This window comes from Peromyscus leucopus, chromosome 4, assembly GCF_004664715.2.
Source record: "Peromyscus leucopus breed LL Stock chromosome 4, UCI_PerLeu_2.1, whole genome shotgun sequence".
Lineage (NCBI taxonomy): Eukaryota > Metazoa > Chordata > Mammalia > Rodentia > Cricetidae > Peromyscus > Peromyscus leucopus.
In genome coordinates this window covers 15956581-15983130 of record NC_051066.1, presented here as the reverse complement: position 1 = coordinate 15983130, position 26550 = coordinate 15956581, and the positions used below count along the sequence as shown (strand labels likewise).

Sequence of the window (26550 nt, the reverse complement as noted above, 5' to 3'; positions counted from 1 at the left end):
TCTGATGGAGATGAGCCAGCAGGTGGGAAATTTAGAACATTTATTATATACAGCTGAACAAGGAGGCAGGTGTACAGTACACAGCCGAGGGAGGAGGGCTAGTTAGCTAGTCTTGGCAGGGGTCTCCATAGAGGAGCAGTCCCAGGCTGCAGTCTTCCGAGATGAGGAAGCTATGCTTGATACTTCCTGAACATAGCGGGTTTTAGATAAAAGCCAACTGTCCACCAACCTCCAGGCCAGGGAAAGGCCTTGCCAGTCCCGTGAATCTGAGACTTTGGGTCCTTGACATGGCTGTATTTATGTCAACAATACACCTTCACTCAGGACATCATCTCTCCACAGTGTGAGGCCGCTTGAGTGTCTTTGTCATGTGGCAGCTGACTTCCCCCAGGTGAATAATCCAGGAACAAGCTAGGAGGAAGCTGCAGTGCCTCTTATGCCCTGGATTCAGAAGTGACACACTGTCATTTCCCACCGTAGACCATATTTACTGAAGTCGCTGGGTTTAGCCTACTCTCAAGAGAAAGCAAATGAAGCATCATCTCTTGTAGGATTATTTTCTTTGTTAATTTTAGCTGGCATATAAAATAATAGATTTCCATATGACGTGTTCATGCATGTATGCGGTTCTACTTTTCTCATGCCCACTTTCTTATGTTACTCCTCCCCCTGTAAGAAGTGCTCTCTGAAATTTCCAAGAGTCCGTGGACATATTTTCTTTTGTTGCCTTGATTTATATGGAAAAGAGGATTATTTAACTCACTGACAAAGCCTGGAAAGTTAAGATCAGCACTTGCATCTGGTGAAGCCCCCCTTGCTGGTGAAGATTCTTCAGAAACCCAAGAAGGGTTCCTGCCCAGGGAGAGAGGTCTATACACAAGATAGGGCCAAGCTGGCTTGTATACCAGATCCATACCCTAGATAATCCAGCAACTTTTGGTCCTGTAATTCTTAACTAGTTTAACTCATTCCTCTGCCTTCAGGACTCAATAACTTCTCAAAGGTCCCAACTATCCCCACTTCTTAATACTCACAATGAGGATTAAATTTCAGCAGGAGTTTGCCCTCCATGTGCGTTCATTCATTATGTAAAGTGATGGGTTTCGTCATGGCATTTCCATACATGCGTATAATATGCTTTGATCATAATCCTTCTTTCCATAGCCCTTTATGATCTCTTCTCCCTCTTTTCTGCTTCCATATCTCTAACAACCCCTCTTTTACCTTCTTGTTCTTTTCACCTAGCTAGATTTCACAAATGAGCAAAGCCATGCATAATTTGTCTTTATAAGATTGGCTTATTCCATTTAACATGATGAGCCCTAGTTTCATTTTTTTCCCTGAAGTAACACAATCTTATTGTTTATGGCACAATAAGACTCCATAGTATGTGTACACATTTTCTTCACCCATTCATTCACTGATGAGTACCTAGACTGATTCTATAGCTTGGATATTGAGAATGGTGTAGAGATCAACACCAGCATGGGTTTCAATGGAGATGCTGAACCATAAGCATACACTGGGACCTAATCCATAGTAATTAACAACTCAAACCAAGGGATGTGTTCTAGGGAAAGCTAATTGTTAGTGAAGTCTGTTTCATGTTGTGCCAGAAGGAGATCCAAACCTCTTACTGACATCACTTTCTTTTTACATCAGCACATTTCACCGCAGCAACACTGGCAGAGACATCCCCACTTGCACACCCAGCAAGCTTGCCACATCCCTGCAGGCCAGCCACACATAGGCATCATTCTGTCTCAGGCAGAAAGCAGAGACAGCTGCATTAGGGCCTCATGACACTGTTCACTGGACACTTGGGCACAGTTCACCGAAGCAAGGAGTCAGGGAAGGTGGCCTAGGCAGACGGTATTCTGGCTTTTTAAACTTTTTAACTGTGTATATTTTTGAGAATTTCATACATGAGTACTGGATTTATATCATGTCTACTCCTCCTGCTCCTCCTTGTGACTGCTCCTATATACCTTCTCTTCTCTCTCAAATTGAAGACTGCTTCTTCTATAATTATTGTTGTGACACGCACGTGTGCGCGCATACACACACACACGTATATGTAAGACACTTAGTTCATCTAGTGTCTTGTGTGTACATGCATTTAGAGCTGAGCATTTGGGACTGAATAACCTATTAGGGAGCTCATCCCTAGAAAAACTAAATTCTCCATCTCTCAGCAGGCATGACTGCCTCTAGTTCTTCATCTAGGAAATAGGGCCTTGCGAATTTCCTCATCCACAATGACATGTCAGCTGGTGTAGTCATTAAGCAGGTCTTGTTTAGGCAACCACATCATAGAGATTTCTCAGGTGCAGTATCCCTGTTATGTCTAGAAGACACTATCTGGCAACAGATGTCCTGGCTCTCTAACTTTTTCAGGTGAAACAATGTTGTATTCTCTGACAGATAAGAACAATCTTGCTTAAAGCTCTACTTTGCCTATAGGCTGCTTCTTCCTGGAATTCTGTTTTGTTTTTAGATATTATAGTGTAGTTCCTACTTAGTCAACTAATAGTTCATCTGACAATTTTGCATAAGAGAGCTTCTACATTAAATTTACTTTCCTGAGAGATGTTTGGCAGAATAACAACCGATATTTCTCAGTAGTACCCAAAACATCTAACATTTTTTGTTATGCAGTGATCTTTAGCTCTAATTCTGTCACAATTTGTGGAGGTATTAAAAACATGTTCATTATTTTATAACTACATATTGTTTTACTAACCAAGTATTTAAGACAGACAAAGCATAGGATCATAGAGATTTATCATAACATAGTATTCAATAGCAAAATCAAGTAAGCAAACAAACCCAATTGTAGGAGGGACCAATGATAAGCAGATGAATGTACATGAATGATGCCACAACTGTACATAAAATACTATCTAGCTATTCAGACTTATGATGTCATTATCATGTTTGGTATAGAAAGATATTCTGCTATGTTCCTACATAAAAATGGAGGTTGAAAAAAAGTACAGTTTCTATGTTGTTGTCATATGGAAAGCTGCCTGTGGTTAAATGTGTACAAAAGAAAAGGTGTTCACATTTGTTTTTTGTTAATGTATCCAAAGACGAGTGAGCATGCATTTTTTTTTTTTTTTGCATGTCTGGATTTTCTGGTTTTTCTACAACTGTTGCCTAAACATTCCTAAGCAGATCTCCGCCTCCACCAGTTCTATAGGTCTGGCAAAGGAAGGAAGGAGGGACTGGAAGAAGGGAGGGAGAGAGGGACAGAAGAAAGAAGGTTGCTCTGGCTTCCCGGATCTACTACCTGAAGCAGCCGAGTGTTCCTGGAGAGCTGGGAAGGCCAGAGGAAGTCCTTCAGAATTCTAGGAAGAAGACTGTCTATAGAAGCTTCCTTCATTGGGGGAGAAGGTGCAGCAGGAGGTGCTTTGGGGACTTTGGGATGGTGTGAAATCATTCTGGGAAACCCTGCTCCTCCCTAGTGAGTTTCAGGGCTCCTCCCCGATCATTAGTGTACTTCATGTACTTAAAGGACCAAGGCATCTTGGAAAGCAGGCAAACAACCACAGGTTCCTGCCTGGAGGAAGGAGAGATCCGAGGGTCCCTTCGTGGGGTCTTTCCTGACTTCCAGATCCAGAAATTCCTGCTATGGACAGGCTGTTCACATGTTGACAGTCTTTGGAGCCTGCTTTCTCTCAGGCCTCTAATTTCCCAGCCTTCTCTTTGCCTAAAATTTCCCACTGTTTATTTTGAAATAGGGTCTACATACTGTGGCGCTCATTATGGTCCTGAGTGGGGCACTGTGCTTCCGGTGAGTATTTGTTCATCTTGTTTGGTGGTGTTCTCCAAAAAATGAGTTCCGGGTAGACAAGAAGGGTCATTCTCCCAGCTGGGCTGTCACAGGAAGCTGGGAAGACAGGACCAATACTGCCCTTGGAGCTCTTCTGACTTCCTTCAGACTGGGGAAGGACTGAGCGGGATTCTCACAGGTTCCTAATTCTAAATTTAATGGATGGGGGATGGGACAAGTAACTAGGAAGTCTAGAGTCATTTTTGGTGAAAAGGAGAGCTGGGTGTCCCTTACAGAGCTCCACTGTTGCCTCCCATGGCCATGAATTGCCATGAAGCCAACCACTGTACTAATTCCTCCACGATCCTCTCTGGGGGTGGGACTAACACAAAAGCTTATCCATCTGTTGCTCCCTGGTATGCAATGAATCAGGCACCCTACTATAGATTTTACAGCAGCAGATGAGAATGGTCCTTACTCTCACTGGACTCAGTTTATAACTTGTCAACCCTCTGTATCTGTGGTTTCTTCAATTACAGATTCAACAAACTGAATTGAAAATATTAAGAAAAATTTGCATATGTGGTGAACATATGCAGGCTTCCTAATTATTACTTCCTTAAATAACAGCTTACTTATTTATGTACTGTTTGCCTGGTGTTAGGTATTGCAATAATGTAGAGATAGTTAAAGTATTCAGGAGGATGGACACCAGTTAGATGCAAATACTACAGCCATTTTATATAACATCTGTGGGTTTGGCTATCTGTAGGGGGTCCCAGAACCAATCCTGTGCTGCCAAGGAGTTGGAGAATTTCTCCAAGTGTGTTCTCTGAAGCTTAGTCCCATGAGATTGTTCGTGCAACAGTGTTCTCTGACTAAGTAAGATGTAGAATGCTGCTTCCTCGTCATATTTGGGGCTAGGGAGACGGCTCAGGGGATAAAGTTCATGTTAGGAAATGTGATTTCCAGAGTCCATATCCCCAGACTCTGCATAAAAGCCTGGTGGGTGTCTTTAGCCAGCCTCTAATCTCAGTACCTGGGATGGAGAGACAGGAGAACCCTGGGGCAAGATGGCTAGACTAGTCAAATTGGCAAGCTCCAGGTTCAGCAAGGGACCCTGCCTCAGGAAATAAAGTGATGCAAGATTAAGAAAGACACCCAAGGTGGAGTCGTGGCCCCCATGTACATGCTCATACTTGTGGGCATGCACACCACACACACACACACACACACACACACACACACACACCATATACACACACTCGTGCAAAAAAAATGTTTGGCCAGACATCAAAACCATTTTTACACTGCAAAGTTTTCCCCATATGACATCAGTGGAGGTCTACTTAAGTCTACTGAAGGTCTACTTAAACATATTTCACCTTACAGAGTATCAAAAAAGCAGCTGAAAAGTAACTTTGAAAAATAAAATAGAGCTTTAAAGACAGTCCTCAGGATGGAATATACAGTCCAGTGGAAGCAAATGTGATTTGAAATGCTCCATAAGAATGGAGGGAGCCGAGAAGAAGAGTCAGGCAGAACTATGAGTTTGAGGCCAATCTGGTCGACACAGTGAGTTCCAGGCCAATCAGGGCTATACAGTGAGATCCTATCTCAAACAGCAAAACAAAACCAAAAAACCAAGCATCAGATTTTAATTCAGAAGAGTTCTGGGCGTTATTTAACCCACTGTCATGATTTAGCAATGAAGAGTCATACCCAAAGAAGGCAAGTATTTAGTTTGCTACAGCTCATCCCCAAACCTTCCTGTGCAGAGTTAGCTCAGGTAAAACCCTCTTCTGCTCACAGGGATCCCACAGGGCCAAAAATGTCTAAACAACTTGAGGCTCATCAATACAGGTTTAATAAAAAAAAAAAAGAAAAGAAAGAAATCTTTGTGTCAAGGACATCAGAGAAGGTTGGAGAAGTGGTCTCCTGGCTTTGAAGAGCCCAGGGCTCCAACTCATAGATTCTTCCAACCTATTAGAAAGGAGATTTTCTGAGATATAAAAGGTTTCATATGGGGAGAGAGCAGACCTCAGATACAGATAGGTGGCAGAGGGGTGATCTTGCCGAGCTAGGACTGAAAGCTGGTGGCTATGTCTGGCACAGTGGAAATAGAAGAAGAGAAGATACCTGAGGTTTGGGAGACCTTCTGGAGCCAGGGCAAGGTAAAGTGCTCATCCCTGCTCTTATGGACTCTTGTCCCTTCCTGGTGTTTCAGAATGAAGGATTCAGCCTTGAAGGTACTTTACCTGCACGATAACCAGCTGCTGGCTGGAGGGCTGCATGCAGGAAAGGTCATTAAAGGTTGGTATCTATGAGTCCCAGGCCTCTGTACTCTCTGGGGTATGTGTTGAGAAGCCTTGAATGGCTCTGTAAACCAGCGACAGGCTTGCAGACCCACAAATCGCTATGTCAAATAGGGCAGCATAAAACAGGCTTCAAGGAAAGTGAGGACCCCAGGGAAGCCTGTGTAGAAGTGGGATATTGTCCAGGAAAAACAACTTATGTTTCCATCACAGACTATTTTGGGTATTCTATCACCTTACTGTGCAAAGGGCTGAAATAGTTCTTCATTCCCGAGTGAGTGGGCTCTGCGCCTCCATCCTTCTCTCTAGCGATCCTCAGTTACCCTCAATGCTGAGATCTGGATGGGGTTGAGGGGGAGCTCTGGCCTCTTGCTTACTCACTGTGCCCTCATACTTTGACAGGCCTTTCCACATTGGTGCATACATGTTTATGTGGGCACCCTTATGAGGTACTAGATCCATTTGCTGCGTTGTGTGTACATGTGTGCATATGTGAACACCACATAAGGGTACAGCTATATGTGAATGCACAAGCTCATGTACATAAATATGGTTATGTGCTTAAGTATGTATATGCATAGTATTTGCACATAAGCATTGCATGTGTGTCTATCGATATGTACATGTTTTGATTATGTGTAATATGTATGGGGTGCACACATATGTAATTATAGCTATGTAAATATGCATGTATAGATGTAATATGTGTGTGATTGTCTGTGCATGTGTACACGGGATGAGGGGTGATGTACAGAGTGAAATCCTCTTCTGCAGAAATCCCACAGGGGCTAAAGACACTACGCAACTCTAACGGGATAAGACAAGGTCCAGAAAAGAGGCCTGGGAGTCAAGGGAATTAAAGGGGGTAGTGGGAGGGGTAATCTCTTGGAATTTAGAGAATCTATCAAAGTTTAGCCCTGAGCAAGAGGGATGGGGTAGGAGGTCTTACCTGGTGTTCCTGTGCTTTGGTTTACAACCTTAGCCAGGTGGCAGGAGATTAGCCTTAACAGTGTGTTGGAAGGCAGGATGCCTCACACTGGCTCTAAACCCTTTAAGACCTACTCCTGGGGGAGAGTGGGCAGAAGGACAAGCAAGTTCCCGAATCTTGCCTTTTTCCTCTAGGTGAGGAGATCAGCGTCGTGCCAAATCGGGCACTGGATGCCAGTCTGTCCCCTGTCATCCTGGGTGTTCAGGGAGGAAGCCAGTGCCTGTCCTGTGGGACAGAGAAAGAGCCGACTCTGAAACTTGAGGTGAGTCCTGCTGCAGCGTCTTCACCTTCTGGGCCTGAGGCAGGAGAGGCGAGCACACTCTGCCACTCTACAGCCTAGGTACCTTCAGATGCTGGCGAAGGCATGTTGAGCCAGCGCTGCCCCCTCCCTGGGGACCTTTCCCTTGCCCAGCTTAGCCCTCTCTCTTTGGCACTCCTGTGTCTCATCCCTCATGGCCCTTTTCTACAGCCCGTGAACATTATGGAGCTTTACCTCGGGACTAAGGAATCCAAGAGCTTCACCTTCTACCGGCGGGATATGGGCCTCACCTCCAGCTTCGAGTCAGCCGCCTACCCCGGCTGGTTCCTCGGCACTGCGCCCGAAGCTGACCAGCCTGTCAGGCTCACCCAGATCCCTGAGGAGGCCGCCTCGGACGCTCCCATCACGGACTTCTACTTTCAGCAATGTGACTAGGACTGCATGGTCCCCCAAACTCCCTAGGCAGAGGCGGAGTAGGCAAGGCGGGTGAGGGGCAGGTAGTGATAGAGGAGCTCCATGGTGGGTGACTTACTCCTTCCTCTCCCTCCCCTTTCCCCTGGGGACTCCCATTCTGACTTAGGAGGCACACAGCCATTCTCTTCTCCTGGTTCCCAACAAATTCTTCGGGTATCCGGAGCTCAGTGTGTGGACTCCTTCTGCACTGGGTGGTACTACCTCTGGTGTGGAACCTATACAAACTGCATAGGACAAAGAATAGCATAAAGAGATTCTCGGGTGAGAGAGTGGTGGGGTGGTTGATGCATTGTGAAATCTGACACAGTGCCTCAGAAGCTCTGCCATCCCCTGCTGGGCAGGAGAAGGAGGTATCACGAAGATCTTTGGCTGGCTGGGCTCCTTCCCTCAATCCTGCAGCTCACATCCACTGCCTCTTTTATCCCTGCCTTCATTCTCTGACCTTGGACTGAGAGGGCGATGTCAGGATAGAGGACAGAAGATGGCCAGGCACACTGTCCTGGTTTGAAACCAGAGGTACAATAAAAATCCCTGATTCTGATGTCTACTCACACAGAAAGATGCTCGTGAACATTGGGTGGGAAGAGCTTGCTACAAAGTAATGTATCTTGTATTTTCACCTTAATTAAAATATACTTATCTGTATTATATGTTTTAAAAGAGGTCTGGAAGTGTTCACATCAATTGTAGCAATGTCCAGGTGGGGGCAGTATAGGTGATGTTTCTTTTTATTTGTGTTTATTAACTTTTCCATTATGGAGATGCATTACTTACATAATATTAAGAAAAGGAATCAATATGGTGGGAACTGGAGCAGACATAATTTCCCATTGTCCTCACCCTCTACTGCCCTGAAGTGAAATCCAAATAGAGCTCAGCTGCTCTGAGTGGCAGGAGCAGAGCACAAGAGGCAAATCCCAGAAAAGTCAGGAAGAATGTAAAGCTTTTGTGCTGGAAAATAAAAGAGGGAAGGAGTGGAAGGAGTGAGGGGGGGGGAAGGAAAAAGGAATGGAAGAGAAGCGGAAAAGCTACCCTGTACTTTGATCTGCAGTAGTTGCAACCCCTGGGATTCTGAGTGACAGCCAGCTTCACTGTGCTGGTTAGAAAGTTCCCTCCTCAAATTAATGTCCTTCCCCAATCTATGAGGATCTTTCCTGGGCAGAGTCTTTACAGTTAAAGTGCTGGACTCAATCTCCCTTGACTGGTGTCCTTCAAAAATGAGGACTGGACACAGAAGAGGCACAGGGGACAGACCCATGTGACACAGAGGCAAAGGTTGAAGTGATGTTGCTGCCACCAGCAGAAGAGGGGCCCACGGACTGTGTGGACCACCAGAAGCAAGGAAGAGAGGAGGAGGGGTTCCTTCCCTGAGCTTCAGAGGGACTGCCACCTTGCTGATGCCTTGATTTCAGACTTCTAGTCCCCTCCACTGTCACAGAATGCATTTCTGCTGTTTTAAGTGACTAAGCGTGTGGAAATGGTCTCAGGCAGCTGGAGGGAGTGGATGGAGCTGCTAGTGATCCCTGCTTCCTCATGCTCATTCCCTCTAACCCTCTGCCAGAGTTATGGCTGGACTCTGGAGTACAGCGGAGGTGATAACAGGTTACTACAGAGAGCGGATTGGATTATAAAAGACACTTTAGTGAGTTCTTTGAGGCCCTGTTCTTTCTCTGTACACTGGGGGAAGCCAGATTCTATGCTGTAAGCTGCCCTAAAGAGAGGCCGTATGGGACATGGTCAACAGCTCCCACAGACAACAGCTGCATGTGTGAGCTCAGAAGCAGAGCCTGCCCGGCAGCCTTGCAACCCAGCTGCTGGCTTGAGTACAGTCTCATGAGAGACTGGAACAGAACTGCCCAACCAAGCTCCTCCAGATTCCTGCCTCGTAAAAACACTGTAAAACAATCAATCTAGATTCTGGAGTACGTTGATAAGCTGCAGTAATAGTCAATGGAAAAGAATCATGTGCATTTACTTTATTATGATTAACCCTTTTTCCTCCAGTATTTTCATTTTCCTTCTCAAAATGAACACCAGCCCTTTATTAACCCAAATAGCCCATTTAAAAGCTGAGCATGCTTCACTTGTTAATTGTTACCTGTTGCCATAAGGTTTCATTCATCTCTGCACCTCCTGCCTCTAATATCCCTGCCTAAAACATTGAGGACTAAGAGTGAAAGCAAAAGAAGGAGTCCATATCTGAACCCCAAGTATTCAGCTATAGCTCACTTGTCAGGGCAGCTTGGCAGGTTTAGAGTTGGCAGGATAATAGAAGGACCAGCAAAGAGGTGGCTAGGACAGAAGAGACAGCCTCCATTGTCCTAGAATCTTCAGTCCAGATACATCTAAGATTTCCTGAGCAACAGGCAGCACCATTTCTACCACAGGCCCTTGGAGATACTGAGGACACCGACCTCGGCTGCCAGGCTCTTTCTGCATCCCCCATTCACAATGTCTGTCTGTGAGTCAGAGAATCTCATGGTGCATTTTCTATTTGAGGACATTACACCTATCCCATCTGCCCATAGAAATCACTCACTTTTCAATGCCCTGCTAAGGTATCACCTCCTGTAAGAAGTATTTGAAGAGATGAGCTCCCTGGTCATATGCTATGACGATACTCAGTGCTTATCACAGCGTCAAAAGTTGGCTTGGTGTCTGTGGAACCCAGATGACCTTAAGGTTGGAGCTGGATCAATATGTTTTTGAGCACCTAGAATAATACTTGGCAAACTTTTGGAACATGGTGAGTACAGAATGTGGAAACTCACAATTCTGGAACATCCTCTCCCTTTCCTCTACCATTCTAAACCCTTATGAACGAGTAGCTCAAATCCCACCTATTCTCAAAGGTCAGAGTGGTTGATTCATCCTTTGTAGGGTGTCAGAATTCAAAAAAAAACTTTGGCATAGATGAACTGACACTTCCTTCCAAAGTGGGAGGGGAAGAAGGAATAGAAACACATTTGTTTTGTTATTGCTACAATGGTAACAGAAAAGGGAGGCATGTACAGCCTGAGAGAGTCTGGCATCATGGCTGTTCAGATGAAAACAACCTAGTGTTTTTAGATTTCTGTAATTTTGGTAGAAACCTTATCTTCTTGTAGGAAGGAATGGGGGTGGGTAGGAGGAGGAAAGAGGGGGATCTGTGATTGGTATGTAAAATGAACAAAAAAAAAATGTCTTAATAAAAAAAAGCTGAACAAGGCAACCCAGTATGACCAAGCTGTAACACAGATGCAGAGGGCCTAGGTGAGTCCCATGCAGTCTCCCTGGTTGTCAGTTCAGTCTCTGTGATCCCAGGCTAGTTGATGCTGTGGGTTTTCTTGTGATGTCCTTGACCCCTCTGGTTCCTAAAATCATTCTTCCCTCTCTTCAGAAGGATTCCCCCAAGCTCTGCCTAATGTTGGACTGTGGGTCTGCATCTGTTCCCACCAGTTGCTTGATGAAGCCTCTCTGATGACAATTGGGGTAATCACCAATCTATGAGTATAGCAGAATATGGTTAAGCATCATTACATTGGTATTGTAGTTTTCCTCCAGTCATTTTTGGTCCTATCCTAGGTCTCAGGGTCATTCAGCCTGTGGATACTGGTATTCCAGGCAGTGTCAGGAGTGGGCTTACTCTCCTGGCATGGGTTTTAGGCTAGGCCAGTCATTGGTTGGCCACTCCCTCAGTCTCTAGGCCACCCTTACCCCAGCACATCCCATAGGCAGGACAGACTGTAAATGGAAGGTCATGTGGCTGGGTTGATTTCCCACTCCCTCCACTTGAAGTCTTGCCTGGTCACAGAAGATGACCAGTTCAGGCTATGTATCGCTAGTGCTAGGAGTCTTACCTGGGATCATCCTTGCAGATTCCTGGGAGATTTCCTTGCACCAGGTTTTTAACTGATCCCAAAATTCCCCCCTTTCCAGTAGTCTCTTTCAGTACTCTCTCCCTCTGCCCCCCAAACCTGATCGATCATGTACCCATCCCCACCTACCCTCAGTACACTCATGAAATCTCTTCTATTTCCCCTTCCCAGAAAGATCTGGGTGTTCCCCCTTGAATCCTCCTCATTACCTAGTGGATTGTAGCATAGTTTTCCTTTATTTTATAGCTAATATCCACTTATGAATGAGTACATACCATGTTTGTCTTTCTAAGTCTGGATTACCTCTCTCAGAATGAATTTTTTCTAGTTCCATTTGCCTGAAAATTTCATGATGTCATTGTTTTTAACAGCTGAGTAATACTCCATTGTGTAAATGTACCACATTTTCTTTATCCATTCTTCTGTTGAGGGACATCTAGATTCTTTCCAGGTTCTGGCTATTATGAATAAAGCTGCTATGAACATAGTTGGGCAAATGTCCTTGTGGTATGATAAACGGGCTGAGAAACAAATTAGGGAAACAACACCTTTCACAATAGCCTCAAATAATCAAGCAAGTGAAAGACCTATATGACATGAACTTCAAGTCTTTGAAGAGAGAAAAATTGGAAAAGATATCAGAAAATGGGAAGATCTCCCATGTTCATGAATTGGTAGGATTCATATAGTAAAAATGGCCATCTTACCAAAAGCAATCTACAGATTCAGTGCAATCCCCATTAAAATCCAAACACCATTAGTCACAGATCTTGAAGGAACAATACTTAACCTCATGTAGAAAAACAAACAAACAAAAACCATGATAGCTAAAACAATCTTGTAAAATAAAAGAACTTCCAAAGATATCACAATGCCTGATCTCAAGCTGTACTACAGAGCTATAGTATTAAAAACTGATTGGTACTGGCATAAAAACAGACAAGCAGACCAATGGATTCTAATCTAAGACCCTGGTGTAAATCTACACACCTATGGACACCTGACTTTCGACAAAGAAGCCAAAATTATACAATGGAAAAAAGAAATCATCTTCAACAAGTGGTGCCGGTCTAATTGGATGTCTGCATGTAGAAAAATGTAAATAGACCCATATCTATCGCCCTCCACAAAACTCAAGTCCAAGAGGATAAAAGACCTCAACATAAATCCAGATACACTGAATCTAATAGAAGAGAAAGTGGAAAAAGCCTTGAATGCATTGGCCCAGGAGACAACTTCCTGATCAGGGCACCAATAGAGCAGACACTAAGATCAACAATTAGTAAATGGGACCTCAGGAAACTGAAAAGTTTCTTTAAGGCAAAAGACACTATCAAAGAAATAAAATGGCAGCCTACAGAATGGGGAAAGATCTTCAGCAACCCCACATCTGACAGAAGGCAGATTACCAAAATACATAAAGAACTCAAGAAGCTAGACATCAAAAAAACCCAAACAGTCCAACTTAAAAATAGAGCACAGATCTAAACAGAGAATTCTCAATAGAGGAATTTGAAATAGCAGAGAAATACTTAAAGAAACGTTCAACTTCCTTAGCCATCAGGGAAATGCAAATCAAAATGATTCTAAGATTCCATCTTACACCTACCAGAATGGCTAAGATCAAAACCACAAGTGACAGCTCCTGGTGGAAAGGATGTGGAGCAAAGGAAACACTCCTCCATAGCTGGTGGGGGTGAAAACTTACACAGTCACTTTGGAAATCAATATGGCAGTTTCTCAAAAATCTGGGAATCAATCTACCTCAAGACCCAGCTATACCACTATACTAGTCATATTATTTTGGGGCATATACAAAAGGATGCTCAGTCATACATTAAACATTTTATCTCCCAGAACAACACAGTACATGGAAATGAATGGTTGTGAAATATTATTCAAGGAAAACGTGAAAATTTTTAAAAGGAATAAGGTTTTTGTTTCTCAAAAAAATGCTTAAGATGGTGGAAAACATTAATTGGGTTCTAAAAGAATAATGAAAACCTAGCAAAGTTCTATAGTAGCTTCCATTACCTCACACAAAATAAATGTTTCTAGACATATATGTCATTGACAAATTGTTAGCTCAAAACAGCAGCAATAGTAACAGCAACAAAAAAAATAATATTTGAGATCTTATCTTTTCTCATTTCTTATTCTATGGTCATCTGGGTCTTCCTCATCAAGTCCTTTGTGGAAATTTGCAAATGACCCAAAAAGAAAATTTTCAATAAGGCAGTTAATCTCCAGCAAACATTCTATCCAATTTTTTACCCCTAGCAGTGGATATATAAAAGATGGACAAGTGGTTTGATGTACAGATGGATAAATGAATATGTAGATGGTTGGATGAATAGATAATTAACTGGGCAAGTGAGTGGATAGATTGGGGAAATGGATGGACAGATGGACAGAGTTATGCAATGTCAACTAGAGAACTGAGTCTATTGAGCCTGCACTGTTCACATTCTCATACTCCCTAATAATCTACATTCTCATACTCCCTAATAATCTAGGGCACATGGCTCCTGTACAACCTCTATACAAATCTAAGACCAATGTCTTCTACAGCGGTGTTTCCTTAGATACTCTGTCTCAGTAAGTTTGCATCAACTAATTAAATCTGAAAAGCAAAGGGTTCCTTCTCATCTTCCCAAACAGAGCCACACTCATGATGTAATCAGCACCTGCTTTATTATGGCTCTCTGGATGCTGCTGGCATCCAGCAAGCAGTAGACTTTCTATTCTTGGTCCTTCAGACCTCTCCAAGTCTCAGATGGAGCATCAAAGATGTTTGACCCCAGCATTGTTTATCTAGCAGCAAAACCACTAATAACACAGTCAATGACAGTAGCTACAGAGACAGGAGGTCACTGTCTGGCCTCTGTCAAGGCTTTATGGGTGACTCTCTCCCCTTCCAACAAACACTCATTAATCTCCCCACCTCCTTATTATTCGTACTGTGTTGAAGATATTATGAAATCTCTGGCCTCTTCTTTCCTGATCTGGAGCCAATTACAGATTGCTGTAGGCCTGACCCACCCTGACCAGACATTATAAACACAGTGTTGATTCCCTGAAGAAATCAGTTGAAGGTTCCAGGCATCAGAGTTCCAGACACCAGGATCTACAGGTCAGTGGTGACACTCTCTCTCTCTCTCTCTCTCTCTCTCTCTCTCTCTCTCTCTCTCTCTCTCTCTCTCTCTCTCTCACACACACACACACACACACACACACACACACAAAATTTTTTGTCAATGCCTTCAAAATGCCTAGGCTCTCTAAGGAGCAAGGAATGCCTTTTATAGAATGTTCTGTGATGCTCTACAAGTCTAGGAGCACTTGGTAGAATTTAAGGAGAAGTATAGATTGGGTCAAAACAAGGTTATTATATATATGGAACCACAGAGTTTTGAAAAATCATCTTTAAAAAATATCATCTAGGTCAGTGGTATTCAGTGTTTTGTTTGTGACACATGGACATTCCTTGGAGATATTCTACTGATTACTTCAGTAGACAATAAGAATGCCACCAAGGTGCTAGTGTCTCCATCACCTCCTCTGAAGCCATCTCCATCACCCTTTATCTATCATATGTCCAACTAGTTTCTTTGTTAAAAAAAGAAATAAAGAAAGAAGGAAGGAAAAGTAAAAGAAAGGAATCTCCTTGTGAAATTTAAAACAGTTTTGAAAAAATAATAATCTTATCCAATGTCTCATTCCAATGGGAATAGATTGGAGGCCCAGGGACAAAAAGAATCGAGATGAATTGGTAGAAGGGTTACTTCTAGAATCCAGCCTTGCAGTCAAAGCCTGATCCATGCTTTCTGTGTTCTAGTCTTAAGTTCCTGTGTGTGACAATCATGTGGTTGGATAGAGCTTCAGATGAGCTATTTACACCATGCTTCATGATGATCAACTTTCATAAGGCAAACAATTGCCTTAATGTGCACTAGTAAACAATATAGCAAAGTTTAATAGGAGCTCAGAGTAGTGTTACAATAGTAAACAGGAGAATTGTTCAATTTTGAGTCATGGAACCTTAGTTTGACCTAGAAAGAACCTTGACAACCACATAATCTAATGTCATGAACCTGAGGATTGGCCATGAGGGGTCATGACCCCGTGTGTTTGAGCTCTCATTCTCAACTGTTGTGTAACTGGACCGACAAGACACTGAGCCCATGTGTATTGAAGCCAGGTCCAGTGACCTTAGTATGAGTGGTGTGAATGGTCAGTGATGAAGGGCAGTGGCTTTTGAACAGGGAAACTAAAGGCAACGCAGTGTATGCCCTTGGAGAGGATGAGGAAGGAGTCCTGGAAAGAGAAATGAGATACTGTTGCACAAGCAAACTAGGGCCAGATGGTAGCAAAGTGGGTGACCACTGTAGATTCTAGAACTGGGCAGGAATGTGGTCAAAGATATATTTAAAAAATTAATTCTGGCCCGGTGCTGGTGGCGCACGCCTTTAATCCCAGCACTCAGGAGGCACAGCCAGGCAGATCTCTGTGAGTTCAAGGCCAGCCTGGGCTACCAAGTGAGTCCCAGGAAAGGCACAAAGCTACACAGAGAAACCCTGTCTCGAAAAACCAAAAAAAAAAAAAAATTAAAAAAAATTAATTCCGTATGCTTTACATAGGTTAGGTTGAAGGTACAGCAACCAGGAGTGCTAGCATGTTTACAATAGTAACTAAAAACAAAAACAAAGCTACATTTGAAAGGAGTAATTTCCGAAGAGGAGGAGAGGCATATTTTCAGCTTCCCAGGATTTGAGGTTCACTGTTGAGAGGAGTGTTATGAAAGTGAGACAAGCAGACTTGAGAGAGATAAGTGAGTTGAGAGGAGAAGATAGCTAACTCAACCTTCCTTGTGACTCTCGACCCTGGGATGACCTGAGGAAAGGGACTCTACCATGTGCCTTCGACAGATAGAAGGGGAAAGGTGAAGAAATCAACTGATGTCAGATTCCAAGGAGGTAGTGAGAAATAGAAAAATAATTCTTAAGATGCCTTTGGTTTGGGCTCCATGAAAGTTGATGTTGTCCTTGGAGACAACAGGCTTCATACAGACAACATACAGGAGAATGAGGTGAACGTTGAGGGATCTCAGGACTATCTGTTGGTGGCACTTGTTCCAGGACAGGAGAATTAGAGAAGTCTGAGTCAGCCAAAGTCCACGGACAGGAATATAGATTAGAGAAAGAAAAGGGGACACAGGCCCTAACTGAGTGAATGGCTGTTTGGGGTTAACAAGGAAGGGAAAACTTTGGGAATCCAGTGTGTGGCACATTGGGAAGAATATCAGGCCCCCAGGCTTCCTGTGTGGCCATGAACTAGCACGAACGAGTAACTTCTTACTCTTCTAACACAGTCTAGCCAAAACCTAGGCAGAGAGACCCTATATGGGAGTCTGCAGGAAACTTTGGAAGTCTGGGCTGTGCTAAGATGTTGAGTTCTCGAGCCCCAAGGATGCAGCTTGACTAGACCAACACTGGACTTCTGTTGCCTGTTTGAGTTGACACTGACCAAGAGTTGAAGATGCCAGCCTGGATATGCAGCTTTACACAGACCTACCTACTTCATTGGTCCCTCTTGGACCTCAGACTAGCTTCCCGGCTGCTCAGACTTCCTCTGCCACAGCCAGAGGATCCTCTGTGGTCTGGCTCAGAGGGAGCATGTCATCAAACAGGCTTGCCTTGAGGCTGTGCTGCTATTAGTCTACCTGGGCTGGAGGAATTCACTGTTCTTTACTGCTCCAAGTGTGATCTGGGGACCAGCAGCATTATCAAGAGCCGGCTGAATGTTTAAAAAGCAGTCTCAGGCTTCATGCCAGACCTGGGGAACAAGACTCACTATTTTAGCAAGAATGCAGGATATATAAATACGCATTAGAGAGTGAGCACTGGGGAAATGACTTAATGGGTGAAGCACTTGCCATGCAAATGTGAGGATCTGAGTTCGGATCCCCAGAACCCACACAAAGCTGGACACAGTAGAACACATCTATAATCACAAGTGGTCCTATGGTGAAATGGGAAGTGAATCCAAAGATGCTCTAGACGCTATGGGCTAGCTAGCCTGGCATGCATAGCAGTAAATAAGAGACCCTATCTTAAATGGCGTGAAAAGCAAGGACCAATACCCAAGGTTGTCCCATGACCTTCACATGCATAGCATGGCACATGTGTGCCTGTACTCTCACACACAAACACATTACACACATGCACGTGTATGAAACCCACAGAGTGAGGATGACTGACCTGACGTATCAGTTCCTAAGCCTGGCTCATTACTTGAATCACTTCAAGCACTAGAGACTAAGGACGGGGAAAAAATACCTACCGAGTGATTCAGATGTGCCGGCATGTTTTGGCGTCTATGACTTTAACTAAACACTTCAAATTTTTTAAAGAATAATGCTTACATTACAAAAGGAATCCAATCTACTGCAGGAAAAAATGTTAAGGATATTACCAATCATTGACCATCCTGTCAGTAAGGAATGAGCGCTGTGAGAGCACCAGCAGTCTTTGTTCCCATGTGTGTGTCTCTAGACGGCTATGAATTTAGTTGTAATTATAATGAGCACAGTATTTATAACCTACACTTTTCACTTCATATATTTGGAAGTTTTGTGTCATAAATGTCATGAATAACGAGCATATACTTCTTATTTGCTGAATGTGTCGTTCGTTCCCTTTCAGCCAATTGCCTATTAGTGGACATTGAGGGTATTTCCAACTTCCCAACCTTGTAAAAATATTCAGTTGAACTCTTTTATAACTAAACGTTTGGGCGATCCCTTACCTCTCCCTGGGACATGGGCAACAACACATGCAATCACAGAACAGACAGAGTGCTTGGTGCCTGACTCACGACACCAGCATGTGTGCAGAACCGCCACTGTTATCAGTGCCCTGTTATCCTCCACTCTCAACAGGTCTGAAACTTTTGCCCAGTTACTTCCCATGGTGACAGAATCATATAACCAGTAATAAAAGCCACTTGGGCTACAGCCCCATTTCTTATCATGCCAGACCATGGATCTCAGTGACACCAAGGTGTCTGAATTCCTGCAATCAGCATCCACCTTGTTTTCCTTACCTGGCTCCCTCAGTATCACTTCTTCCATCTCCAAGTCTCGTTTCTCCCCACATTCTTCTTTTCTATCTCGTTTTTCTGCTTTCTTACGTAATTACTACTTTTTTTTATCCCCCTTCCTGCTTGGCATGAGTCAGATCTACTCAGTAAGCCTCAGGTCCGGTCATCCCTGCACTTACTCTTGGGAGCTGTTCTGCTTGGATCTGTTCTGAGTTTCTTGTGTGCTCTTCTGGATTGGACTTTCTGGGTGATCATTTTAGCAGGGAACTCTGGGATAGGATACTCCTCCAGGAAAGAACACAGTCCTGGGAATCTTCAGTGGCTTGGGGTTTATGTAGGTCACTCTCTTCACATCACAGTGCTCATTGTCAAAAGCACAAGTCTCGGTTTATCAATCCTGTTCTGATTTTCACCTGGAAAAAAGAGAGGCATTTGGACAGACTCTTCACATGTGTCAGCAGCTCCAGTTCCTAGGAATGATGCTTCCTAACCTTCAAACCCTGCCCATTCTCCCTGGCTAAGTTGTTCTTCCCTATGCTAAGTGTCTTACTCCCTGCTGGGTGACTTAGACAGAGCAGGGTGACTGTCCAGCCAGGCTGAGAAATGGGACTGGGTCTGCCCTGAGGTTATCCCCAATCTCTGGAGCACCCACCTCTGAGCCTGGGAAGTGAGATGGTAGGCTATTTGGGTGAATCTGCTCTCTAGATTCTAAGAGCTGGCATCAGCAGATGGATGAGTCCTAGGCTCGCACCTCTGCCAGCAAAATCTGATCTAATGGCCAGGAATAAGGAAAAGGCAGAGCTGCCTAGAGCTGGGAGGGTGGGGAGACCATGGTGGATTCCGTAATGCCAAAGGGGTGGGGACAGCTTGTGGCTGGGTAACTCTGAGCCCCAGGATGGCTGCCCCCAAATACACACCTCTGCTTTTCTAACAGCTTTTTTTCTTCTTCTCCGCAGTAAAGACCAGACACTCTAACTGCAGGAATGTGCTCCCTTCCCATGGCAAGATACTACATGTAAGTAATTTTTCTCAGTCAAGGGGTCCAGAGAATCACACAAGAAGGGAAAAGGATGAGTCAAAGGAATGAAGCACCCTCTGGCCACAAAAACTCAAGCATTGAATAATCACTCTTCATCTTTGTCAATAACAACAGCCCTCTTTCCTGGTGGCAGACTAAGAAATTTGTAAGGAGAGTATTGCTAAGTCCATTTTACAGATCTGGAAATTGAGGCTCCAAGAAGTTGTATAATTTTCCTCCATGCCATACAACTACCCAGAAGCAGAGGGTGGGCTCAGACTCCATGTTCTCTGAACTGATTTATCTAGCTCTTAGAAAGCTCAAACAATCTTGAGTCCCAATAGCAGCATCTTCATGGTGAACTTAACTGATAACTGTATCCTTAAAAAAAAAAAAAAAAAAAAAAAAAAAAAAAAAGTTTCACTATAGCCCTGGCTAGCCTGGAACCTGCTATGTATATTCGCGTGACCTCAAACTCACAGAGCTCTGCTCACCTCTGCCTCCCAAGTGCTGGGATTAAAGCACCACACTGCTTCCTTGACACACTTAGTGATGTCTAAATAGAATGCTCCAGCAGGTGAACTATTAAGTCCCACCCAATTCCCCAAGCCGGTGAAGAATGCCAGGTGGCAAGGTCTTCACTGACCTTTGTTCTTAATGAACAAGTGAGCCTGCTTTAAAAACAATAGTGGATCTGTTCTTAAACAGCCATTACCAGCTGTGGCAGAGTCAGAAGGGCTCCTGGAGGTGGTGGCATTGTTCCAGATGTTCTGCTCTCAAAGGTATTGGGAGCTCCCTGGGCTCTGAGAGCAATTGATGGGCATCTCTGGAACCAGCTGGGCAACTAGGCTAATAACAGGAATGGTTTTGATGTTTCACGTGCGTGACAGTTTCTCCCCAGCTTCCCTGATGCATACTTACCCTCCCAGGCAGGTCATTAGCTACCCAGCCATCCCCAATGACTAATCAGGCCCTGATCTAGTTCTGGTTCGGCCTCCTGTATTTGGTCCACCCAGAGTTTACCTCACCATGGCCAGAATGGGGCCAGAATCTAGTGACATAGGCTTTATTTTCAGATTTCTCTCTCTTTTTCTAAGTTTACAAAGCAAATCATACTTATTACATCCTCAATTCTTTCATTAATGAGTGGTTCTGGAAAGAAAGAAAGAAAGAAAGAAAGAAAGAAAGAAAGAAAGAAAGAAAGAAAGAAAGAAAGAAAGAAAGAAAGAAAAAGGAAGGAAGGAAGGAAGGAAGGAAGAAAAAGGAAGGAAGGAAGGAAGGAAGGAAGGAAGGAAGGAAGGAAGGAAGGAAGGAAGGAAGGAGGCCCAGAAAATCTGGAATAGGACGCACTGCATCCCCGGGATACCTGAGTCTCAAAGCAACTACTCGGACAGCCATAAAAACATCCTCTATCTCTGTTAGAAAAGGCACTGGCTACTGTCACTTACGGGAGCCTCTGACAATCACGAGCCTAGGAAACCTGTTCTTGCTTTGGGACGGAACTGTTTCTGCCCTTAATGGAGCAGTGTCCCTCTCCTCTCTGGAAATGGTGAATTCACCAAAGGCTCAGTGTGGTGGTCCAGAGCACAGGGATTGAAAGACACAATGATCCCTGAAGGCAGCAGGCCATTAACCTTGCCCTCCTATTTCAGAATCAAAGATGCACATCAAAAGGTTTTGTACACACGGAATGGCCAGCTCCTGGTGGGAGACCCTGATTCAGACAACTGTAGCCCAGGTGAGCCTCCGGGGGTCTCTCTTCTGGGACTTGCCCAATCTCTGCCTGTTACAGGCCCTTGACTCATTTCTTCTCTCATGTCTCTTAGAGACATGAGAATGCTGTCCCCATGATAACGAGAAGAGGTGAGGGGCAGCTTCAGCCTGTCCTGGTGAGTTCTGCTCACCCTACTGTCTCCATGCAGAAACAGGCCAGGTGTGCCCAGGCCCAGCTGCTCCTTGCTGAGTCATATCTTGCCTTCCATCTGGGGTCCCCTCACTGCCTGAATTTCACTCTCTCTTACCTCCCAGAGAAGATCTGTATCCTTCCTAACCGAGGCCTGGACCGCTCCAAGGTACCCATCTTCCTGGGGATCCAGGGAGGAAGTTGCTGCCTGGCATGTGTTGAGACAAGAGAGGGGCCATCCCTGAGGCTGGAGGTGAGAGACCCCTCCTCCTTCTGGAGGACACACAACGTCAGTCGTGCCCCAGATTACAATGGCATCTTGGCTTCCGCACATCCCCTCTCTTGTCCTCCATCTCTCTCTCTGCCTCCAGCAAGGGGATCCTCGCCTTTCGGTATCTACAGAAGGAACATCCTTGACTAAAGCTTTTTTCTATTGAGTTCTTTGGCCAAGCTCCTGGGCCGTTAGGACCTGACACCCCAAATACAACACCCATCTCATCTCATAGCTGGCTCTCCTCTCCCCACAGGATGTGAGCATCGAGGACCTATACAAGGGCGGTGAACAAACCACCCGTTTCACCTTTTTCCAGAGAAGCTTGGGCTCTGCCTTCAGGCTCGAGGCTGCTGCTTGCCCTGGCTGGTTCCTCAGCGGCCCGGTTGAGCCCCATCAGCCAGTGCAGCTTTCCAAAGACAGCGAACCCTCGACCCGTACTGAGTTCTACTTTGAACAGAGTCGGTAAGGAGGCATGAGACCGAAGTCCAACCTAGCACCCCTAAACTGAGCCCATCTTGCTCAGAGTCTGTGGGAGGCAGAATGATGGTCCACCAATGATGTCTGAAAGCCTTAATCCCCAGAATCTGCAACTATGTTACATTAAATGGCAAAAGCGACGTTTCCTTCATGGTCCATTTGACCCAATGAAATCGTATGAGGCCTCATGAGAAAGAAGGAGTCGGAAAGAGACTGGGGTAAACGTCGCTACTAAATTTGAGGATAGAGATAGGAACCATGAGATGATGAGTGTAAGTGATTTCTAGAAACTGGAAAAGGCAAGGGCTCTCCTGACACCGATTTCAGAGTTTTCTGGCCTCCAGAAATATACAATAATAGACTTCCATTGTTTCAAGCCGCTGAATCTGTGGTAATTTATTGAAGCAGCCGTAGTAAGACCTGTGTTTCATATGCAATTCAAAGGGCATGGGTACCCTGGTGATTTCTTGGAAAGACACCCACAGATTTTCTAGGATGTTGGGTCCAGGGTCCAGTGGAGTCCCTGTGTCGAGGGGATGTCACAACCCAGAATATCAGGCTGGACTCTTCTCAGAGTTTATAGTTGCACCCGTTGCCCAAGAGCCCCAGCGATTTTTCATGTCTTAGAAAATCTGCGTCCCTGCTCTAACACGGCACTCTCTAGCCTGCACTGTCCTGGTTCAGCGAGGGGTGGGCTGCTGGCACTCTGGTGCCACCAGTGTCTAGAGCAGTGGTGGAGCACAAAAGGTTCCGCACACAAAATCTTGACTGGGAAGGTGACCATGAGGCTCTCGTTAGATACTCAGGATATGATCCAAAAAGAGGTTCAGTGCAAGGTGAACTGATGAGGAGAGCTACCCGGGAAGAGCAGGGCTGCACAAAGGGGCGTCTAAGCCTGAGCTCAAAGGAAAACAAGTTTTCCTGTCAGAGAACATGGGATCAGGCATTCTAGGTAGAATCAACAGTTCAGGAAGGTGTGATGGAGGGGAGCCCCAGGCATGTCTGGGGAATGATGTGTCATCCATTTGGCTGGAACCCAAGGCTTGCGGTTAAGGAGTTGCTGAAAATTAAAACAGGAAGATGGGTGGAGTCCAATTGTGAATGACTTGCAAAGGACTTTAGGCCATATCTGGGAGGGCCAGAGGAATCATCTGGTATTCCAGGCAGGGCTCCTGTGATCATCCCTGAACTGACCTAGATGCTACCAGAGCCTCCATTCAGCCCCACATCCTCACCCCACAATCAGGTACCTCCAGAGGTCAGTTTCTGTGCTCTGGTCCCATGGGTAGCCTGACCCATCTTCTCACAGTGGTGCATGCCTCCTTCTATTGTGAGCTAGAAGATAAAATCATAAGCCTAGGCATGTTAGAGTTTATCTGAGTGACTCGTGAGTCAGGCAGCACCAAATGACAAGTTGTTTAGGGATTTACTAAGGGGGGCTCATTGGAGGATGGGGGAATAGTTTTAGAAGGCATTCAGGAAACAAGGGGAAGAAAAATTTGATTGCTTCAAGTGGAAAGTCCCAGCTTAAATGTTAGTCAGTAGTTTCTAATTGTTTGAGCTTCTAATTAGAGGTTAGTTGGCAGTTTCTGGTTAGTTAATCTAAGTTTCATTTTCTTAGACTATGACCATTCTCTGAGCTGCACATTGGTATGGTAAAGTAGGAACTCAAGACTTAGAATAGGCTCCCAGTTAATTATTTTAACAATGATCACTCATTCTTGTTGCCCTCTGCGATCTGTGCCCATGGGCCACCCAGGCACATCAGGTCTCCTGGCACCAGCAGAATCCCATTCTCTGCACAGACAAAAGATATTTTCAGGATCTGGAATTTGCTAAGTTTACATTGGTGCTGGGGAGAAGACCCGAAGGCCTTGAAGGCATGGCCTCTGTCCTTCAAGGACACAGTGTACAAGAAGGAGAGCTGACATTATAAAGCAGATCACCTTGTTTCCGACTGGGCAGGACTGAGGCTGAGAGCTTAGGTTAGTGGGAGATCACTTGCCTGACATGTCCAATGCTTGGGGAAAAAAAACACTCTGGGGATGTTGAAGTGGCTTCAGTGGAAAAGGCCTTCATTTGCTCATGAGCTTGATGATCTGAGTTTGATTTCTGGAGCCCATATGGTGGAAGGAGAGAACCAATTTCCAGAAATTGTCTTCTGACCTCCACATGCGGACCATGGTGCATCCCTACTGCCACCCCAATACACCAAGATAAATAAATAAATTAGAAAAATCAAGAAAAACTCATGTCCTGCAGAACTCTGGTAGAATTAGTGGCCGGGGGGGGGGGTGTCAAAAATAAAAAATGGAGGGGTTGGGGATTTAGCTCAGTGGTAGAGTGCTTGCCTAGCAAGTGCAAGGCCCTGGGTTCGGTCCTCAGCCCTGAAATTAAATAAATAAATAAATAAATAAATAAATAAATAAATAAATAAATAAATATAAAATTGGAAGAAGCTACTTCTGACAGGTAGAATTCAGAAACTCCAGGGACGCTTTTCTGCCATATCCCAAGTTTCATATTTAAATTCCTTCTCCTCCCAAGAAAAACCACACCATCATCTCAATCAGGCTGCAGATGTTATAATTATGTAAATGTGTGGGAGAGGCACACTCAAGATCTTATCCACTCTTCTACATCTTAGAATGGTGGGTGTGGGGACAGGAAGAGCGGCTGGTACACAGCGTGAAGACCTCTTAGCTGGCACTCAGGAACTTGGTGGGTTGGCAAGGAAATGTACGTGGCTGTGTGTGTATGGTGTGCATTGTGTGTGTGCACACACGAGTGCCCTGGATGCAGTCTGCGTATATCCGACAAAGAATTTAACGTATGCAGCAGTTCATTTACAAGATTCATTCCAAGAAATTCTAGATCAACTCTACCCTAGAGGGCAATGTGTTCAAGGTCTCCTAAATCATTCAAACCAAGATTCAAATTTTACATTGGCTGATATTTCTCTCTGGACCAGATTTTTATTTTAAGAAATCAACTTGAGCATCACATAGACCCAGTGAACAACTACATGAAGCACACATAAAACATTCCTAGATACATGAAACACGTTAGATCAAGCGAAGGCAATCCAGGCTTAGGAAAGAAAAAAAAAGTAAAGGAAAGTGAATAAAACTTTAATGAGCATCATGTTATCCTGGGTATCAATCAGCAAAAATAAAAAAGCTGATGTATTGGCATTTGGATTATTTGACCACATTTTAAGTTGGATTTCATATTTGCATAACTAAATAGTTTACTGTGATGCTATGTGAACAAACAGTCTACCTCCTAGAGAAATCCCAGTCTCATCTCTACTTACCAAGGTGCCGACTCCGGAGTAAGGTCGGATCCTTGAAGCCTAGTTCTAAGATGGGGAATGTGCAATTTGCCATTTGGACTGCAGGTGGCGACAGAGTTCAGCTTTGCTCTGGGAGGCTGGGAGTCCTGGTGAGCAATTTCACCAAATTTAATTTGAACGCTTCGTAATGCCTGTCTTTCAGTCTGTGCCCCATCTCTGCCTCGCTTTCAAACAGGAAGTGTAGCTGTGTGTGTGTGTGTGTGTGTGTGTGTGTGTGTGTGTCTGTGTGTCTGTGTGTCTGTGTGTGTGTGTGTGTGTCTGTGTGTGTGTGTGTGTCTGTGTGTGTCTGTGTCTGTGTGTCTGTGTGTGTGTGTGTCTGTGTGTCTGTATTTGTGTCTGTGTCTGTGATATTAAAAACACAAATTCACTCTTAGTTCACTCTTTGTATCGTTTTGTTTTTGTTTTGTTTTGCTTGTTTGTTTGTTTGTTTTGTGCAGATGTCCTCAGACATACGCACGCCTTCCTCCAACATTAGCTTGTCCACACAGAAGGCTGCAGACTCAAGTGTCTCCTAGCTATGTATTTTCCCAACTGATTTTAAAGAACCCTGCACTGAAGGGTCATGCCTGTATGGGGAAATGGGTCCTCTGGGGTCTTTCTTGCCTGCTCTTTTCTGATCCACCCTGCTGCCGCCACAGTGGCCGCTGCACTGTTCTCCAAAGACAAGTCCACCAGACACCATGCTGTTACAGGTGTGTATCTGAGTCCAGAGGACACCTGCTAAGACCGCCAAGCTTTTATGTCATGGGATGAA

General features: G+C 44.6%; 2 protein-coding genes across 4 annotated transcripts; both read left to right on the top strand.

Annotated features, from left to right (window-relative positions):
- The first annotated feature begins 3210 nt into the window (after positions 1 to 3210).
- Positions 3211 to 8471, top strand: Il36rn (interleukin 36 receptor antagonist). 3 transcript variants are annotated; one of them, XM_037204732.1, is made up of 5 exons: positions 3211 to 3408; positions 3744 to 3796; positions 6003 to 6088; positions 7213 to 7340; positions 7548 to 8471. In XM_037204732.1, the coding sequence occupies exons 2-5, from the start codon at positions 3768 to 3770 to the stop codon at positions 7770 to 7772; spliced, it is 468 nt and encodes a 155-aa protein (XP_037060627.1). In that variant the 5' UTR covers positions 3211 to 3408; positions 3744 to 3767; the 3' UTR covers positions 7773 to 8471. The 3 variants fall into 3 exon arrangements, with proteins under 3 accessions (XP_037060627.1, XP_028724694.1, XP_037060626.1); XM_028868861.2 differs by lacking the exon at positions 3211 to 3408 and having other exon boundaries at positions 3430 to 3796; XM_037204731.1 differs by lacking the exons at positions 3211 to 3408; positions 3744 to 3796 and having other exon boundaries at positions 3820 to 6088.
- Positions 8472 to 14738: 6267 nt separating this feature from the next.
- Positions 14739 to 22794, top strand: Il1f10 (interleukin 1 family member 10). The gene is made up of 5 exons (XM_028868862.2): positions 14739 to 14801; positions 19726 to 19784; positions 21440 to 21525; positions 21816 to 21943; positions 22218 to 22794. Exons 2-5 carry the CDS (start codon positions 19753 to 19755, stop codon positions 22428 to 22430), a joined length of 459 nt encoding a protein of 152 aa, XP_028724695.1. The 5' UTR covers positions 14739 to 14801; positions 19726 to 19752; the 3' UTR covers positions 22431 to 22794.
- Positions 22795 to 26550: the final 3756 nt, after the last annotated feature.

What these genes read in the sequence shown, in the direction of transcription:
- Il36rn (XM_037204731.1), top strand. Translation starts at nt 5,878, where the DNA reads ATGTCTGGCACAGTGGAAATAGAAGAAGAGAAGATACCTGAGGTTTGG. An exon ending in TGCAGGAAAGGTCATTAAAG is followed by an intron (nt 6,089 to 7,212) that starts GTTGGTATCTAT and finishes TTTTTCCTCTAG; the next exon opens with GTGAGGAGATCAGCGTCGTG. An exon ending in AGCCGACTCTGAAACTTGAG is followed by an intron (nt 7,341 to 7,547) that starts GTGAGTCCTGCT and finishes CCTTTTCTACAG; the next exon opens with CCCGTGAACATTATGGAGCT.
- Il1f10 (XM_028868862.2), top strand. Translation starts at nt 19,753, where the DNA reads ATGTGCTCCCTTCCCATGGCAAGATACTACAT. An exon ending in CCCATGGCAAGATACTACAT is followed by an intron (nt 19,785 to 21,439) that starts GTAAGTAATTTT and finishes CTCCTATTTCAG; the next exon opens with AATCAAAGATGCACATCAAA. An exon ending in TTCAGACAACTGTAGCCCAG is followed by an intron (nt 21,526 to 21,815) that starts GTGAGCCTCCGG and finishes CTTACCTCCCAG; the next exon opens with AGAAGATCTGTATCCTTCCT.